Source organism: Scyliorhinus torazame, chromosome 8 (assembly GCF_047496885.1).
Source record: "Scyliorhinus torazame isolate Kashiwa2021f chromosome 8, sScyTor2.1, whole genome shotgun sequence".
Lineage (NCBI taxonomy): Eukaryota > Metazoa > Chordata > Chondrichthyes > Carcharhiniformes > Scyliorhinidae > Scyliorhinus > Scyliorhinus torazame.
The window spans coordinates 257,291,816-257,311,813 of record NC_092714.1 but is presented as its reverse complement, the minus strand read 5'-3'; the positions used below and the strand labels follow the sequence as shown (position 1 = coordinate 257,311,813).

Genomic DNA, 19,998 nt, shown 5'->3' with positions numbered 1-19,998 from the left:
TTTTGAAGCCACAACATTCTCACTAAATCGCGTAGCTGCTGCCCTTAAAGGAATCAGGAGAGGCCACTTAATTGGACGGTTACATCGTTAGACCAGTAAGAAGTCTTACAACAGCAGATTAAAGTCCAACAGGTTTGTTTCAAATCACTCGCTTTCGGAGCACTGCTCCTTCCTCCGAAAGTGCTCCGAAAGCGAGTGATTTGAAACAAACCTGTTGGACTTTAACCTGGTGTTGTAAGATTTCTTACTGTGCTCACCCCCAGTCCAACGCCGGCATCTCCACATCATCGTTCGACAAGATTGGCGTCGCACCAGGTTCTGGCTCGGGGCAATGGAGGGGGGAAATCAAGCCATGTTTCCGTCCAGTGGCACCTTCTGACATTCTCGAATGGTGGGTGAACCTGCGATGTATTTTATGATCAAATAACTGGCTGACAGCTTTCAATGTCTATCTTTGGGCATGTTCATGGGTTAATCCTGTGTGAACGTGAAATTTGGCAGGAGTGCGAGTCTTCAGGAGGGAAACAGAAAAGGGTGAAATGATTACTTCAGATTAAAAAATGCCGATTTTAAAATTGAGTTTGACTGCATCCCATTGCTTAGGTACCGAGGGCCCTGGAGTCGGCGTATCTGAGGAGCGAGTGAGTTCTGCCGAAGCAAGTGGAACGGCAGTGATTTACAATCGATATGCATCCCTCTCCATAGAGCAACAGAGGCAAAAGCTTCCTATCTTTAAGGTATATTTATAATGTAATTATTTACATTTACCTCGTCCAACAGTGATATTAATTGTGAGAAATAGATGGAGGCGGTGGTGTCGTGGTAATCCCACTGGACTAGTAACCCAGAGGCTCAGGCTAATGCTTCGGGGAACACAAGTTCAAATCCCACCATGTCAGGTGGCAGGAATCAAATTCAATCCATAAATCTGGTGTGTGAAGCTCGTCTCAGTAATTGTGACTAACATCGAGTAGATCCCAGGAATGGTAGGCCTAACATACGATGAACGTCTGAGGATCCTGGGATTATATTCACTGGAGTTTAGGAGGTTGAGGGGAGATCTAATAGAAACTTACAAGATAATGAATGGCGTAGATAGGGTGGACGTAGGGAAGTTGTTTCCATTGGCAGGGGAGACTAGGACCCGGGGGCACAGCCTTAGAATAAAAGGGAGTCACTTTAAGAACAGAGACGAGGAGCAATTTCTTCAGCCAGAGAGTGGTGGGTCTGTGGAATTCATTGCCACAGAGGGTGGTGGAGGCCAGGACGTTGAGTGTCTTTAAGACAGAAGTTGATGAATTCTTGATTTCTCGAGGAATTAAGGGCTATGGAGAGAGAGCGGGTAAATGGAGTTGAAATCAGCCATGATTGAATGGTGGAGTGGACTCGATGGGCCGAATGGCCTTACTTCCGCTCCTATGTCTTATGGTCTGTGGTCTAAACCCATCTGGTTGACTAATGTCCCCCAGGAAAGGAAATCTACCATCCTTATGTGGCCTGGCCTCCACGTGACTCCAGACCCACAGCAATGTGGTTGACTCTTAACTGCTTTTCTGAAAAGACCCAGCAAGCCACTCCGTTCAAGGGGCAATAGTGGATGAGCAACAAATGCTGGCCTTGTCAGCAACACCCACATCCCTTGAAAGAGTGATCAAAATTGTCATTATTTTGCTTGTTTTTGTGATATTTAGGGCAGCACGGTAGCATTGTGGATAGCACAATTGCTTCACAGCTCCAGGGTCCCAGGTTCGATTCCGGCTTGGGTCACTGTCTGTGCGGAGTCTGCACATCCTCCCCGTGTGTGCGTGGGTTTCCTCTGGGTGCTCCGGTTTCCTCCCACAGTCCAAAGATGTGCAGGTTAGGTGGATTGGCCATGATAAATTGCCCTTAGTATCCAAAATTGCCCTTGGTGTTGGGTGGAATTACTGGGTTATGGGGATGGGGTGGAGGTGTTGACCTTGGGTCGGGTGCTCTTTCCAAGAGCCGGTGCAGACTCGATGGGCCGAATGGCCTCCTTCTGCACTGTAAATTCTATGATAATCTATGATATTTTAATTATTTGGGGCCAGCTTTTAATTATTTTCTCAGTTCTATGACTATGACTCTGAAAGACAGGAAGGGTTATTTTTAGGTTTTTTTTTCCTGAGAGACAAGTATTTATTTTACTATAAAGTATTTCAGTTGTTTCATATTTTCTAAAAGGCACAGAGTGGCTGGGATTTTCCGACGCAGCCAGCGAGGCAGGAAAAACGCCATTGCCTTTGGTGAGTCCGGAAGATCCCACCGCCAGTCATTGGCGTTCTGCCACCGGAAAACCCGCCGTGAGGAGGGCCAGAAAATCCTGGCCAGCGTCTTATGGGGTGATAAATCCCCAAAGCTATACAGAGCCAACTAAAAAAGTTTTGACGTACAATTGCTGTTGCTATGGTTGAAAACAAATGCAACAACTGATTTGGGCGTAGCAACAACAACTTGTATTTATTTATTTATTTTTAAAATAAATTTTAGAGTCCCCAATTCATTTTTTCTAATTAAAGGCAATTTAGCGTGGCCAATCCACCTACCCTGCCCATCTTTTTGTGTTGTGGGGGTGAAACCCACGCAAACACGGGGAGAACGTGCAAACTCCACACGGACAGTGACCCAGAGCCAGGATCGAACCTGGGACCTTGGCACCTTGAGACAGCAGTGCTAACCACTGCACCACCGTGCTGCCCTAACAACTTGTATTTATGTGGCGCCTTTTTTAAAAAGTATTTTTATTCCAAACATAGCACAACATAGAGAACAAATGCAACTCCTATCAGCCAACAGAACGATCAAATGTAGTGCAACAGTTTGTCTCTTTACGTTTTAACAAAGCTTGGATTTGGATTTGATTTATTGTCACATGTACTGAGGTACAGTGAAAAGTATTCTTCTGTGTATAGTCCAGACAGATCGTTCCATACATGACAAAAACATAGGATATTCATAAAAACAGAATATAAATACATAGGAACAGGCATCGGGTGAAGCATACGGAGTGTAGAACTACTCAGTAGAGAAGATGTGTGAAGAGATCAGGTCAGTCCATAAGAGGGTCGTTTAGGAGTCTGGTAACAGCGGGGAAGAAGTTGTTTTGAGTCTGTTCGTGCGTGTTCTCAGACTTTTGTATCTTCTGCCCAATGGAAGAAGTTGGAAGAGAGAATAACCTGGGTGCGTGCGGTCTTTGATTATGTTGTCCACTTTTCCAAGGCAGAGGGAGGTGTAGACAGAGTCAATGGATGAGAGGCGTGTTCGTGTGATGGACTGGACTGTGTTCACAACTCCGTAGTTTCTTATGGTCTTGGGCCAAGCAGTTGCCACACCAGGCTGCGATGCAGCCAGTTAGGATGCTTTCTATGGTGCATCTGTAAAAATTGGTAAGAGCCAATGAGGACATGCTGAAATAGTTTCCTGAGGAAGTATAGGCGCTGTTGTGTTTTCTTGGTCCTAGCGTCAACATGGGTAGACCAGGACAGATTGTTGGTGATGTGCACACCTAGAAATTTGAAACTGCTAACCATCTCCACCTTGGCACCATTAATGCAGACAGAGGTGTGTAGAATACTTTGATTCCTGAGGTCAATGACCAGCTCCTTAGTTTTGCAGATGTTTGAAGGAGAGATTGTTGTCGTTACACCATGCCACTAGATTTTCTATCTCCCTCTTGTACTCTGACTCATTGTTGTTCGAGATCCGCACTATGGTCATGTGATCAGCAAACTTGTAGATGGAGTTGGAGCCAAATTTTGCCGCAAAGTCCGGTGTGTATAGGGAGTATAGTAGGGGGCAAAGTACACAGCCTTGCAGGGCCCCGATATTGAAGACTATAGAACATACAGTGCAGAAGGAAGCCATTCGGCCCATCGAGTCTGCATCGACCCACTTAAGCCCTCACTTCCACCCTATCCCCATAACTCAGTAACCCCTCCTAACCTTTTTGATCACTAAGGGCAATTTATCACGGCCAATCTACCTAACCTGCAAGTCTTTGGACTGTGGGAGGAAACCGGAGCACTCGGAGGAAACCCACGCAGACACGGGGAGAAGGTGCAGACTCCACACAGACAGTGACCCAGCAGGTAATCGTACCTGGGACCCTGGCTCTGTGAAGCCACAGTGCTAGCCACTTGTGCTACCGTGCTGCCCAATCTATCGTGGAGGTTGTGTTGTTTATTCTTAGTGATTGTGGCCTATGGGTCAGGAAGTCAAGGATCCAGTTGCAAAGGGAGGAGCCAAGTCTGAGGTGTTGGAGTTTTGATATGAGCTTGGCTGGGATTATGGTGTTGAAGGCGGAGCTGTAGTCAATGAATAGGAACCTGACGTAGAGTACTTGTTGTCGAGGCCTAGAACTCGACCAGTTTTGAGCAGGACCAGGAAATAGGGGAGTGGTTCACAGGCCTCCTTCGGCACTGTTCGCACCTATCCTCCACCCAAGGACAGAACTCACTCATGCGCTCTAGTCAGGAGTGCCCTATGTACCACCTTAAGCTTTATCAGGCTCAGCCTGGCGCCAGGAGAGGTGGAATTTACTCTTTCCAAAGCTAACTCTAGAGCCCACCCTCCAGCTCGAGTCCCAATTCCTCCCCCCAATTCCCCTTTGTTTCATCCAACAGGGCCCTACTTCCTCCAGCAACCGCCCATATATATCCGATATCCTCCCTGCTCCCAACTCATCCTGAGACAACATCCCATCCAGTAGTGTAGGTTTCGGCAGCAAGGGGATTGCAGAGAGACCCCCCCCCCCCCCAAGAAGTCCCGCATCTGCAGGTATCTGATCACACTCTCTCTCAGAAGTTGACATTTTTCCATCAACTCCTCCAGTCCCACAAACCCCACGTCCCTGAACCTCTCAGCCCCCTTCTTCATCCACGTTTTGTGTGTTGCATCCATCCCCGATGGAATGAATGTGTGGCTACCGCATATTGGTGCCAACACGGACATGCGCCCTCAGTCTGAATTGTAGCCTGAATTGGTTCCAGATTCTCAGTGACGCCATCGCCACTGGGCTTGCCGAGAGCCTGGCTGGTGAGAACGGAAGAGGGGCAGGAACCAACGCCCGTAAGGATGGCCCCACGCATGAGGCCTCCTCCATCTGCACCCACTCCGCAAGCCATCTCTGCACCCTTTCACTGTTTGCCGCTCAGTAGTAGAACATTAGGTTAGGTACTGCTAAACCACCCGATTGACGTCCCCGAGATATTATCATAGAATTTACGGTGCAGAAGGAGGCCATTCGAAAGAGCACCCTCCCTAAGCCCACACCTCCACCCTATCCCCGTAACCCCACCTAACCTTTTTCGACACTTAAAAGCAATTTAGCATGGCCAATCCACCTAACCTGCAGAGCTTTGGACTGTGAGAGGAAACCCGGAGCACCCGGAGGAAACCCCATGCAGACACGGGGAGAAGGTGCAGACTCCGCACAGACAGTGACCCAAGCCGGAAATCAAACCTGGGACCCTGGAACTGTGAAGCAACAGTGCTAACCACTGGGCTCAGTCATGTGCCACCTGGATCCCTACGTATCTAAACTCTGTTTGTGCCAGTGTCTGTAATTTCGCCTCTCTACCCTGGGGTTCACTGGGAAGATTTCGCTCTTGCTCAGGTTCAGCTTGTAACCTGAAAAGGTTCCAAACTCCCTCAGCAGTTCCATTATCTTTCTCATGCTGGCTTCGGGATCAGACACGCAGAGCAGCTGATCAACTGCATAGAGGGATGCTGCCTGCCTCCTCTTTCAATGCCTCTCCACCCCTTCGTCGACCTAAGCACAATGGCCAGAGGTACAATTGCTGGAGTGAACAGCAATGGGGACAACGGGTATCCCTGCCTTGTGCTCCTGTGCAGCCGAACGTCATCTGAGCTCACGGTGTTTGTCCAGACACATGCCACGGGAGCACTATACAAGATGAACATTGTCCCAAACCCAAATCTTTCCAGTACCTCGAAGAGGTACGTCCATTCCACCCGATCAAAGGCCTTCTCTGCATCCGTGGAGATGATGTGGAGTTGCCGGCGTTGGACTGGGGTGGGCACAGTAAGAAGTCGTACAACACACAGGTTAAAGTCCAACAGCTTTGTTTCAAATCACTAGCTTTTGAAGCACAGCTGGTGCCTCCCAAAATGTAGAGGGCGGTGGGATACACTGCACCTAACGTTGGCGGGGAGGGTCCAAGTGGTGAAAATTAATATTCTGCCGAGGTTCTTGTTTATCTTTCAGGCTCTCCCGATCTTTATACCAAAGGCCTTTTTTCAGAAAGTGGACACAATCATCTCTGACTTTGTATGGGCGGGGAAGGTGCTGAGGGTGGGGAGGACCCTGCTACAGAGGCAGCAGGGGGGGTTTGGCGTTGCCAAACTTGCTTCATTATTATTGGGCGTCGAATGTGGACAAGGTGCGGCGGTGGTGGGAAGGAGAAGGGGGAGAGTGGGTTGGGATGGAGGAGGAATCTTGTAAGGGGTCTAGTTTGAGGGCTATGGTGACGGCAGCATTGCCAATGGCTCCGGATAGGTATTCAGGGAGCCCTGTGGTGCGGTCCATGGTGAAGATATGGAATCAGCTGAGGAGGCATTTTAGGGTGGAAGGGATGTCGGTGCTGACGCCGCTGTGCGAGAATCATGGGTTTGAGCCGGGGGGGATGGATAGTGTATACAGGAGGTGGAGGGAAGTGCGGCTGGTCAAGGTGAGGGATTTGTATTTGGAGGAAGGGTTCGCCAGTCTGGAGGAGCTAAGGGAGAGGGTAGAGCTGCCGAGGGGTAGTGAGTTCAGCTATCTACAGGTTAGGGACTTTGCACGAAAGGTCTGGAAGGGGTTCCCTAGATTGCTGTGATATACCCTGCTGGAGCGACTGCTGCTTCAGGATGTGGAAGGGGAGGGAAGAATTGGGGATATATATAAGTGGCTGGGGGAGCTGGGAGGCGAGCAGGTGGTGAAGATCAAGGAGAAATGGGAAGCGGAGTTGGGAATGGAGATCAATTGGGGAGTATGGAGTGAGGCACTGCGAAGGGTAAACGGGTCCTCCTCTTGCGCAAGGATGAGCCTGATACAGTTTAAGGTGGTGCACAGGGTGAATATGACTCGGGCAAGAATGAGTGGGTTCTTTCAGGGGGTAGCAGATGAGTGTGAGAGGTGTGGGCGGGGGCCACCGAATCATGCGCACATGTTTTGGGGTTGTGAAAAATTGGGAAGATTCTGGGCGGGAGTGTTCACGGTCTCAGCCAGGATAGTGGAGGAGGGAGTGGACCAGGACCCTTTGGTGGCGATATTTGGGGTTTCAGAGAAGCCGGGGCTCATGGAGAGGAGGAAGGCCGATGTCTTGGCCTTCGCCTCTCTGATTGCGCGGCGACAAATTTTGCTGGAGTGGCGGTCGGCATCGCCACCAGGGGTAGCAGCATGGTTGGGTGACCTGTACGACTTCCTGCGGTTAGAGAAGATAAAGCATGAGTTAAGGGGCTCAGCAAGGGCGTTTGAGAAAAGGTGGGGGGTGTTTGCAACCGTGTTTGAGGAGCTGTAAAAAATGTAGAGGGCGAAACCTTCCCATTCTGGTTGTAACTCACATAATTTCCTGTGGCAGAGGCCATCTTTTCACTGAAGTCCTTGTCCGCAAGGTGTGCCGTATCCAGCCTCCAAGCAGGGCACTGGGCCCGACTCGACTCCAACCTCACATCCACATAATGTGGCGCATGATCTGGATTTACAGTTGCTGAATATTCAGCCCCACCATCCCCAGAAGCAGCGACTTCCCCACCACAAAGACATCTATTTGAGAGAACCCCCAATTGACATGAGAGATGAAGGAGGACTCCCTCTCTCTCGGATGACTGCACCTCCAGCGGTCCACCCCCGCCCATCTTTTCCATGAATACTGCCAATTCTCTCACCGTTCCCGAATTAACAAAAAAGCTCGGATTTGACCTGTCCAGCTCGGGGTGCAAAACACCCGGGATCTCTCGACTGGACCATTTAGACCCCTCATGTTCCATGTGACAGTCCTGACAGGGGCCTCTGAACCCCCTTCTATTCGGGTCAGCCACGTGCACCGCGTAGATAGGCCTCTGCATGCCAAGGCCTATCTCTTTGCCCGGCCCATCCTAGATGGCCGCTGCCCTCATTCGACTCCTTGAACATAAAGACCTGCATGGCCATCATTCTGCCCTCCCTCCCCATCCTTAAACCCCCCCCCAGATTATCGATTCCCCCCCTCCCCTCCTCCCCTGCGATCTGTCAGCCTACTCTCTTACTCCCAAGAACCCCCCCCCATCCCCCAAAAGCCACATGAGCCCAGCAGACTCTGACATGATGACTTATCTTCCCCCCCCCCCCTTGATGAACTATCCCCCTTGATGAACTATCCCAGGATCCTATGTGGTTCAACCCTGGAATCCCAAACAGCAAAACCTTCAAGCACTGTACGTAACAACAAAATGCACATGAGAAAGAAGCGATCGAGAAGTAGGGAGGAAAGTCTAGAATTTAGTAGCCAGGCGGCCGAAGGCACGATCAGCAGTGATGGAGCAAATGAAATCGGGATAATTAAGAAACCAGCAACGATAATGCTGATGCTAATACCGATAACAGTGATGGCCTGAGGGCAGCACGGTGGCACAGAGGTTAGCACTACTGCATCACGGGCACTGAGGTCGCAGGTTCGATCCCCCCTCTAGGTCACTGTCCGTGTGGAGTTTGCACATTCTTCCTGTGTTTGCGTGGGTTCCGTCCCCACAACCCAAAGGGTAGGTGGATTGGCCACGCTAAATTGCCTCTTAATTGGAAAAAATGAATTGGGTACTCTAAATTTTTAAAAAACCAATGATGGCCTTAACGTCAGAGTAACTCCCCACTCTTCAAATCGTGCCACTGGATCTTTTACATTCAGCTGGACAGAAAGTTGAGGCACCGAGTTAACATTTGCTCTGAATGCTCTCAGTGTCGCATTGAAGTGTCAGCCCTGATTAGACACTCAACCCCTGGAAGCGGGGCCCGAAAACCAAAATTTTTTCGAGTGCGACCACTGAGCCAAGCTGGCACTTTGGAATGCAAAAACACGAAGTGGAACATTAAAGATTCACTCGTCTCTGACTGTTCGGAACTGACAGGAAATGTGCATTGAAATCCCTATTGACACTATGGAATGAGAGTATTTAGGCCCTTTGCCATGATAAGGAGAGGCATGTGCTGGTTCTCTGATGGGCTCTAGTGGCGGAATTTCAGCATTGCAACACCAGAAAGATGGAATATGTGAATGCTTTTACAGCGCATTTGAGGCATTTTCTTCCTTACTGTCCAATATGGGCAAATTCAGTGGCAGCAACCATCTCGCTGCTATTCATAGAATCTAGAATTTACAGTGCAGAAGGAGGCCATTCAGCCCATCGAGTCAGCACCGGCCTTGGAAAGAGCACCCTACCCAAGCCCACACCTCCACCCTATCCCAGTAACCTCACCCAATCTTTTTGGACACTAAGGGCAATTTAGCAAGGCCAATCCACCTAACCTGCACATCTTTGGACTGTGGGAGGAAACCGGAGCACCCGGGGGAAACCCACACAGGAATGGGAAGAACGTGCAGACTCTGCACAGGCAGTGACCCAAGCCGGGAATCGAACCTGGGACCCTGGAGCTGTGAAGCAACTGTGCTAACCACTGTGCTATTGTACTGCTATTGTGTGCAGTGGCTTAATTCCACAACTAATCTCTGAAATCTTCGTAAAATATATCTATGCAGCTAACATTCCAGATCTAGGTGGCTGTGTTCTGGGGGAAATCCGCCTCTTCCCAGCATCACAGATGCCAGTCTTGAGCTAATTCAATTCACTCCAGGTGACATTGAGGAATGGTTGAATGTACTGGATAGAGCAAAGGCTCTGGGCCCTGTCAACATCCCAGCTGTAGTACTGAAGACTTGTGCTCCAGAACTAGTTGCACCCCTGGCCAAGCTGTTCCAGTCCGAATACAGAACTGGCTTCTACCTAACTCTGGGGAAAATTGCCCAGCTATGTCCTTTCCACAAAACGCAGTTGAAATCTAATCTGGCCAGTTACTGCCCCATTAGTCTACTCTCAATCATCAGCACATGTGTTGTTAACAATGCTTCAAGTGTCACTTATTCAGTCTAACCTGTTTAGCAATGCTCAGTTTGGGATCCACAACGGCCGCTTGACTCAAGACCTCGGCCTTGGTTCAAACATGGACCAAAGAGCTGACATCTAGAGGTGAGAGTCACTGCCCTTGACATCAAGGCAGCATTTGACCAAGTGAGACATTACGAAGCCCTTGCCGATTTGAAAGCAGTGGGAAACTGGGATAAAACTTTCCACTGGTTGGAGTCATAGGTGGCATGATAGCACAGTGGTTAGCACTGTTGCTTCACAGCACCAGGGTCCCAGGTTCGATTCCCGGCTTGGGTCACTGTCTGTACGGAGTCTGCATGTTCTCCCTGTGTCTGTGTGGGTTTCCTCCGGGTGCTCCGGTTTCCTCCCACAAGCCCCGAAAGACGTGCTGTTAGGTGAATTGGACATTCTGAATTCTCCCTCTGTGTACCCGAACAGGTGCCGGAGTGCGGAGACTAGGGGATTTTCACACTAACTTCATTGCAGTGTAAATGTAAGCCTACTTGTGATAATGATGATTGTTATTATAAATGCTGGCAGTGCCACACCCTGTGAATGAATTTTAAAAACTTGTGCTTCTCATTCCTTCCCCACAAATCCATTCTTTTTTTTTCATGAAAACTGCAAATCGTTGAATTAACTAAGATTCTGGGACTTCATGGCATAGTTCGTTAGTCCCAGTGAGGCCTTTGCAAAGTCATCCGTGCTTTAATCTAACAGTAATAGTTTTCAATGAAGTTTTGTTCTTTTTTTTTTAGCACAGAAATCACATCCTTTATTTAGTAGAAAACTATCAGACAGTGGTGATAGTTGGCGAAACCGGATGTGGCAAAAGCACTCAGATTCCCCAGGTTGGTATTAAAGTTTCTCTGTGTCTCACTGAATGAGTTGTCACTGGGGCAAGTGACGTATTACAACATGTGTTAACTCAAAAAGCACATTTTTACTGCCTATAGGATGTTTTGTGTAGAATTCTGACACAGACACAGTAAATCATAAGGAGCTTTCAAGAGCAAACTAAAGGTGTACTTGAAAAGGAAAAATTTGCAATGCTTTGGGGGAAGAATAGGGGGGTTACATTAATTGGTTAGTTATTTTAAAAAGCTAGTAAAGGGACGATGGGCCAAATGGCCACCTCCTATGCTGCATCATTCTAAGTGTAGAAAATCACGGGATGTAAACATCAATTTTTTTTTCCCTATAAAGGGGCAATTTAGTGTGGCCAAAATCCACCTACCCTCCACATCATTTTGGGATTTGGCAGACACGGGGAGAATTTGCAAACTCCACACAGACGATGACCCGGGGCCGGGATCGAACCCGGGTCCTCGGCGCTGTGAGGCAGCAGGAATCATGGGATTGTTGATGGGTTTCTGAACCAAACTGCTTTTCTAAAGCATTCTGCTTTTTTTTAAATTTAGAGTCCCCAATTCATTTTTTCTAATTAAAGGCAATTTAGCGTGGCCAATCCACCTACCCTGCCCATCTTTTTGTGTTGTGGGGGTGAAACCCACGCAAACACGGGGAGAACGTGCAAACTCCACACGGGCAGTGACCCAGAGCCGGGATCGAACCTGGGACCTCAGCACCGTGAGGCAGCAGTGCTAACCACTGCGCCACCGTGCTGCCCCCACATTCTGCTTTTTTACTTGGTGCCGTATTACAAGACTGAAAGGAAAGCCATAGCAAAAATTGGAAGTGGGTTTGTTTGCTCTGCCCTTCATGTTCAGTAGCATTGAGTTGCATTAAGTGATTGAGCGAGTGCTTAAAATGATGGAGGACATTGCTTGGAGAGTTAGTTTCAGTGAGGAAATGCATCTGTTTTAATATGTCTTCCACAGTTGTCTCTCAAAAAATGTAAAGTGTGTATTAAGGTAAATTAATAACAGGGCTGACTGCTTCTTTCTCACCCTTCTAACCATATGTTGACAGTATCTGTTGGAAGCTGGCTGGACAGCAGAAGGCCGAGTGATCGGTGTGACACAGCCCCGTAGGGTGGCAGCTATTTCCGTAAGTAGCTGGCTCGCATTGTGTTTCTCTCAGATAAGCACGGGAGTATGTCCTCTTACAACTGGGAAGGCTGTTAGACTGAAATCTTACGGGTTTGTTCAGTGGGCAGGCCACTTCTCCAAGCGTGTTTTAAGGCTTTATAGATTAAACCAAACAGCTTGTTGTTCCCTCACCTGACCATTTAGTCGGCAAATGAACCATTGTTCGCCCATTTATATAATAATCTTTTATAATAATTGTTTATTGTCACAAGTAGGTTTACATGAAGTTATTGTGAAAAGTCCCTAGTCGCCACACTCCGGCGCCTGTTCGGGTACACTGAGGGAGAATTCAGGCATCCAATTCACCTAACAAGCACGTCTTTCGGAACTTGTGGGAGGAAACCGGAGCACCCGGAGGAAACCCACGCTGACACAAGGAGAATGTGCAGACTCCGCACAGACAGTGACCCAAGTGGGAATCGAACCTGGGACCCTGGCGCTGTGAAGCAACAGTGCTAACCACTGTTCTACCTGAACTACTTGGACTTGGTCATTGGAAATATAATTTAAAAATGTGCAGATGACACCAAATTGGGAGGTATAGTTAATACTGAGGAAGATTGAGATAGAAAGTTGTTGTGTACTGGAAAGCACTGTCTGATAGGGCAGTGGAAGCAGATTCAACAATAACTATTTTTTAATATAAATTTAGAGTGCCCAATTCATTTTTTCCAATTAAGGGGCAGTTTAGTGTGGTCAATCCACCTACCCTGCACATCTATTTGGGTTGTGGGTACATAGAACATACAGTGCAGAACGAGGCCATTCGGCCCATCGAGTCTGCACCGACCCACTTAAGCCCTCACTTCCACCCTATCCCCGTAATCCAATAACCCCTCCTAACCTTTTTGGTCACTAAGGGCAATTTATCATGGCCAATCCACCTGACCTGCACGTCTTTGGACTGTGGGAGGAAACCGGAGCACCCGGAGGAAACCCACGCAGACACGGGGAGAAAGTGCAGACTCCGCACAGACAGTGACCTAGCGGGGAATCGAACCTGGGACCCAGGCGCTGTGAGGACACAGTGCTATCCACTTGCACTACCGTGCTGCCCAGACACGGGAAGAATGTGCAAACTCCATACGGACAGTGACCCGAGGCCAGGTTCGAACCTGGGTCCTCGTGCCGTGAGGTAGCAATGGGTAACCACTGCGCCACCGTGCTGCCCTTCAACAATAACTTTGAAAGGGAATTGGGTGAATACTTCGCAAGACTGAATCCGGTATGAAATCTCGATCTTCCCGATTGTTTTTCCAGCCTTGAATTCTCCATTGTACCGTTATTGTTTGGTGCATTTGCGTGTGTATATACACACAGTGGGATCCCTAATCCAAACTGACCATTAATTTGAATGAAGCTTGATCCTGACCAGTTCAGATTTATGGCATTGGATAGCAAAGGGAAACTGATCTAATTTAATCACGAAAGTGTACCTAATAACAATCAAGTGGAACAGAATTATGCATTACAAATTTAGATTGTGGACATTAAATTGATATTTTGCCTTGTCATCTATGAAAAGCATTGGGTGTGATACCATCAAATCCTCCTGTCCTCGGAGCACTCAACAGTTGTTGGCATTCCATGCTTAGCAGTAATAAATCTGAATTCCAGACTTGCCTGAATAAACCTGACCCTGCGGCACCCTAACTCACAACATGTATCATTCACCCATCATCCTGAAATGGAATTTGAAATTCTTATCCTTATGTTTAAATCCCTCCGTGTTCTTGGCCCCTTGTACGTGGTAATCTTCTCCTGCCCCACGACCATGCAAGAGCTCTGCGTTCCTCTAATTCTGGCTGTCCCCCTGGTTCCTTCTTTCATGATCAAGTGAGGAGGAGTCAAAAGGCTTCACTTTTCCCCTCCCCATGTTTGACCGCGACTTATTTTTGTTTAAAGAGGATATGCGCACCGAGATCGTAGAAGAACCAATCGGACAGGTTTTCTTGAATTTAAGGAAGAAAGAGGCTGTAAACAAATATGCAGCCTGTAGGTTGAAGACTTCGCTGTCTTCAGGCTGAATTTGGTGGTCTTGCGGCTTTCCTTTGGTAGTCTTGATGCACCAGAAAACTGGTGCGGCCGTACGGAGAATCCTGCCCTCAGACTTCTGCAGATGGTATTCCTGGGTTTAATTCTTTTGAGAAGTCTCTGTCCGCAGCAGGATGATCACGGTCAGCAAACGGAATTCGGAGTTTGCAAGGTGGATTGGAGAGGGAGGGAGGCAGTGGGGGGTTGGGTGCGGGGAGAGGGGTCTTCTGTCTCAGCTGCTTGTCTTCAGTTCTGAAGGGAAAACAGGTGCTCAAAACACACAAATGTTTGGCTTGTCAAGTGATCTTCTCTCTCCATCTGCCCAGGGATCCAGATAATCCAAACCTCTCAGATACTGAAGCAGTCCATGTCGTATGCAGCAAGACTTGGACAACATTAGCAGGCACATGGGAACACTGCCCCCTGGGAGTTCCCCTCCAAGTAACTCATCACCCTGACTTGAAAATATGTTGGCGTTCCTTCACTGTCGCTGGGCCAAAATCGTGAAGTTCCCGCGCTAACAGCACTGTGGGTGTACCTGCGCCACATGTACTGCAGCGGTTCAAGAGGGCAGCTCACCACCACCTTCTCAAGGACAATTAAGAAATGAAAATCGCTTATTGTCACAAGTAGGCTTCAAATGAAGTTACTGTGAAAAGCCCCTAGTCGCCACATTCCGGCGCCTGTCCGGGGAGGCTGGTAGGGGAATTGAACCGTGCTGCTGGCCTGCCTTAGTCTGAGCAATAAAAGTGCTGGTGTAGCCAGCAACACCAAAACACTGTGAAAATAATTTTTTCAAAAGTAATTGTTAGTGTACGCTAATCCAAGGTTAACTTGTTTAGGCCCTGTCTGTGAAGCTCTCTTAGCCAGGGCCCCATTGTCCAAGTGTTTAAGCTAAATGGTTTGTTCCAGCAGTCGAATGCCTCAGGTGATCGCTTTGATGGCTTACTAATGTGACGGCAGGTGTAGATCCATCAATGTTCCCTGAGGTCGTTGTCTTTGGTGGATTTTGCAAATATGCTGCCTCCATTCCAATGAATCGGAATGTGGAATGTACAGTAATGCAAATTGGGGAAACCATATTTGGCTGGGAGCTACATGACCGTTAGTCTCTGTGTTCAAAAAGTCTCTGTTTATAAAAGTTCAATTCAGGTTTACAGCCGCTGGAATAAAATCTATTATTTGACATAAAGCACGTTTTGATGACACTTCGTGTAAATGCAAGTTATTGTTGAATGACTTTGAATGACAGGTCTTGGTGCTGGAAAGGAATTTAGGGGTACCACTGTGATAATATGGTGATGCGAGAACTCTGAGAGCTTCCCACTGCCAGCAGGTAATTCCTGAAACCAGATTGGTTCCTGTTGATCTTTTTCTCCTGTGCCCGAAGGTGGCAGGGCGAGTAGCAGAGGAGCGTGGTGTGGTGTTGGGTCACGAAGTTGGATACTGTATCCGTTTTGACGACTGCACCGATTTCCATGCAACGAGAATAAAGGTACGGTAACAATTGTTAATGTGTGTCACCAAGATTGGCGCAGTTGGTTGGAGCAGTGTCGCACAGGCTGGGAGGTTTGCAGTTATGATCCCCCCACGGCAGTGCCAAGCTACCTGTTGCCAGCTGAGAATTCGTCCAGTCACTCTCCAGTCCAAAGAGCCCAATCCGTTTGCTTTTCTTCTCCGAGTCTGATTGCTCCTCTCCTTCCATCCTCTTCCCCAGAAAACAGCATGTTGGGACATAGAATTTTTTCAATGCGCCACCCACTCAATGGTTAGAAGGGGAGGCAGCATAGTGCCTGTGTGTGTGTATGTTTATCTTTTTCATTTCTGCCAGTCATCTTTTCATTATCACTTGGATCAGAGCACAATGAGGGGGGACATGATTGAGATGTATAAAATCATGAGGAGCATAGATAGAGTAGACAGGAAAAAACCTTTCGCTTAGATTTTTAAAATAAATTTAGAGTACCCAATTCTTTTTTTTCCAATTAAGGGGCAATTTAGCCTGGCCAATCCACCTACTCTGCACATCTTTGGGTTTGTGGAGGTGAGACCCATGCAGACCTGGGGAGAATGTGCAAACTCCACATGGAGTCACAACGTCCCAGAGCCGGGGTCAAATACGGGCCCTCGGCGCTGTGAGGCAGCAAGGCTAACCACTGTGCCGCCCAAGGAGGGGCATAGATTTACGGTAAGGGCAGGAGGTTTAGAGGGGATGTGAGGAAAAACTTGTTCACCCACTGGGTGGGTGTCTGGAACTCACTGCCTGAAAGGGTGGCGGAGGCAGAGACCCTCATAACATTTAAGAAGTTGTTATGGGCCAGGGTTTAGAGAACCCTAAAGTGAATCATGGAGTTCACCTGACCCACAACTTTGAATAGATAGTGGTTATGGGGAGCACACGGGGCCCACTCTGCAGGTGTGATGCAACAGAAATCTACAGTATTTTAAAATTAAAACAATGTTTATTTATGAATCCGTTAACACTTGAGAAACCCACAGTAAACATCTTAACAACTATCAACACCAATAAATCCCCAAAGAATACAGTACTCTGCAAGTAACTCTTAATCTTTCCTTGCAACATCCGTAAGACAAAAATAACCCTTTTTACAGAAAGACATCAGGTTTAACTTCACTACTGAAAACAGTTACCACTTTGAAATCATCAAATGAACATTCTTTAGCTGGCAGAGATTCATACACATCTTGCTGTGACTACAGCTTCTCCAAATCTAAAACAAAACTAAACACACCCTGTAGCTGCGAGCCCAAAGTGAAAGTAAAAGCAGACAGGCAGCCCAGCTCCACCCACACTCTGACATCACTGATAAACCCCCATTTCTTAAAGGTACATCCACTACAGCTATTTTATAAACCCCCATTTCTTAAAGGTACTCTCACATAACAAAGTATTTAGATGTGCATTTGAGATGCGAAGGCATACAAGGCTATGGGACAAGTGCTGGGAAATGGTATTTAGAATACATAGAACAGTTGTTTTTGACTGGCTCAAATGCAATGGGCTGAAGGGCCTTTTCTGTGTTGTAGACCTCTTTGACTCTTTGATTTAATCAATCTCCAGTACATCTCCTGCTACATCCAGTAATTATATACTTTTAATAACGCCGCAAATCTTCCAACTGGAGTACTGTCAGATATAACAAAAGAAATTATACACTGTCATTTTCATTGTGGGCTATAGTATAAAGCAGGCGCTATTACATCAACCATCCGCTCGTTCTGCGTCTTATTTTTACAGATGGCTGACCCAATTTCTCAAATCACGAAAATGTATTAAGTCTGCAGAACCAAGTATGAGAAAGTTTGGACACTTGTGACAAATTCTAAGGGTTCTAATCTTACTTCAATGTTTAGAAATAGCAGGGGTGGCATAATGACCCAGTGGTTCGATCCCGGCCCAGGTCACTGTCCATGTGGAGTTTGTGAATCAATGCAAGAGACCTTTGGCTTTTGGATCCTATTCTGCCAACAACTACACTTATATTTTTTAATGGTCCCAAAACCAAACATGTCCATTAGATCACAACTTATAGTCAGCAGTATATCCAATCCCTGCTCATCAGGTAAAATGTACCAGACCATCATTGACATTAGGTGACTGCGTATCATTGATTTTAACCCCCCTCCCAAGACTCGGAAAGCTTGAAGGTGGTGAGACTGTGGAGGTCTAATTTTATAGACAACAGCAGTCTTCAGGTCGTTCAGCCAGCTTTTCTTCATGTGCTGGTGAGGGATGACAGGCTGAGATCAACCTTGTTCACACACTTTCTATCAGCAGTCAACTGATAGCAACAACCATTAGTTGCAGTGGCGATTGTGCCTGATATTTAATTGGCAAATGCATTTGGGATCCCGCTACCACAGGGGGCATACTTAGCACCCAAAGGCTGTTGCAGCGCCTGTATTAACCAAAAGACCCTTTAAAAATAAATTTAGAGTACCCAATTTCTTTTCCAATTAAGGGGCAATTTAGCGTGGCCAATTCACCTACCCTGCACATCTTTGGGTTGTGGGGGTGAAACCCACGCAGACACGTGGAGAATATGCAAACTCCACACGGACAGTGACCCGGGGCCGGAATCGAACCCGGGTCCTTGGCGGCCTGAGGCAGCAATGCTAAAAAAGACCCGTATACCTTAACGTACCACATGCTACTCTGCTTAGCCTTCAGTAATATTCTTATACCACCCCATCATTTCTACCATGTTTGATTCTCATTAATCTATATTCCACTAGCACAGGGCTAAATCGCTGGCTTTGAAAGCAGACCAAGGCAGGCCAGCAGCACGGTTCAATTCCCGTACCAGCCTCCCCGAACAGGCGCCGGAATGTGGCGACTAGGGGCTTTTCACAGTAACTTCATTTGAAGCCTACTTGTGACAATAAGCGATTTTCATTTCATTTGATTTCATATTTTTTCTCCTCAGTTTCCCGTCATAAAAATCACTTATTTGAGCTGGTAAGGAAGCCATATTCATCTTTTTAATGGCATATTCTGCACGGTTTGTAGTAGACTCATTAATTAATCCCTAATAATTGATCAAATCTGGCATCTGATTAGTGCTTGATCACCTCAGGTTTTACTTTCTGCCCAGGGCTGACTATCAACACTGAGGCGATCTTGAAGTCTCCTCGACGCGTGCAGTACCTGACCGACCGAGACATTGCATGCATAGGTGGATGCAATGCATGGCTATTGGAGATTGAAATTGGGACACTCTTAATTTGTGTGGTTCAGCATCAGACTGCAAACTGTGTTTACCCGATGAACCATTAAGGGTGCTCTCTGCATTTTTAATTGGCTAAATTACATTTTTCAAAACAAAATTATTTTCATTGAACTTTGCTATATTCACTCTGTGCACTATTCCTTGGCTAAGGAAGTGAGCTTCCCTTCTCCCATGGGACTCTCCCAATCATGGCTGGTAATGAACCACTGGGAGCCATGTTATTGTGGCATTGATTGATTAGGCATTTTCCTGATCAGATGGTCAGGCCAAAATCTTACCACAAGGCAATTCATAGGCATAAGCAGAGACCTGAGTCATGCCTGTGCCACACCAATGGCAGGGTCACATTAAAATGGTTGACACAATATTCTGCATTAAACTACAAACAGAAAATTCTGGAAATACCAGCAGGTCAAGCAGCATCCGTGAAACAGAGTTAACCTTTCGGGTCAATGACCTTTCATCCAAACTGGGAAAATATAGAAATCATAGAATCTCTACAGCGCAGAAGGAGGCCATTCGGCCCATCGGGTCTGCACCAACCCTCTGAAAGAGCACCCTAACCCCCACAACTCCACCTAACCTGTACATCCCTGGACACTAAGGGACAATTTTATCATGGCCTGTCCACCTAACCTGCACATCTTTGGACTGTGGGAGGAAACTGGAGCACCCGGAAGAAACCCACGCAGACACGCAAACTCCACACAGAGAAATGCAACAGGTTTGGAGCAGATGAAATGGAGAGAGTGGATAAAGGACACAAGGAATGAGAGGGTAGAAGACTGGACATTAAATGACCAAAGGATTGATGGGGTAGAGCCAAAGGGTGTTGTAATGGGGCAAGTAGAGAAACCGCAGCTGTGCCTAGAGGAGGTGTAAATGGCAGAATAATTCTTTTTATAAATTTAGAGTACCCAATTCATTTTTTCCAATTATGGGGCAATTTAGCATAGCCAATCCACCTAGCCTGCACATCTTTGGGTTGTGGGGGTGTAACCCACACAAGCACGAGGAGAATGTGCAAA

The 19,998-nt window shown here is 47.3% G+C and overlaps 1 protein-coding gene across 1 annotated transcript in view; it reads left to right on the top strand.

Annotated features, from left to right (window-relative positions):
• The window catches only part of dhx35 (DEAH-box helicase 35), a 100,378-nt gene that overhangs the window by 13,228 nt on the left and 67,152 nt on the right, over positions 1-19,998 (top strand). The window contains exons 2-5 of the mRNA XM_072515151.1: positions 604-737; positions 10,893-10,985; positions 12,067-12,144; positions 15,610-15,714. Of these exons, the coding sequence (XP_072371252.1) occupies positions 604-737; positions 10,893-10,985; positions 12,067-12,144; positions 15,610-15,714 (410 nt within the window). The remainder of the gene's footprint in view (positions 1-603; positions 738-10,892; positions 10,986-12,066; positions 12,145-15,609; positions 15,715-19,998) is intronic.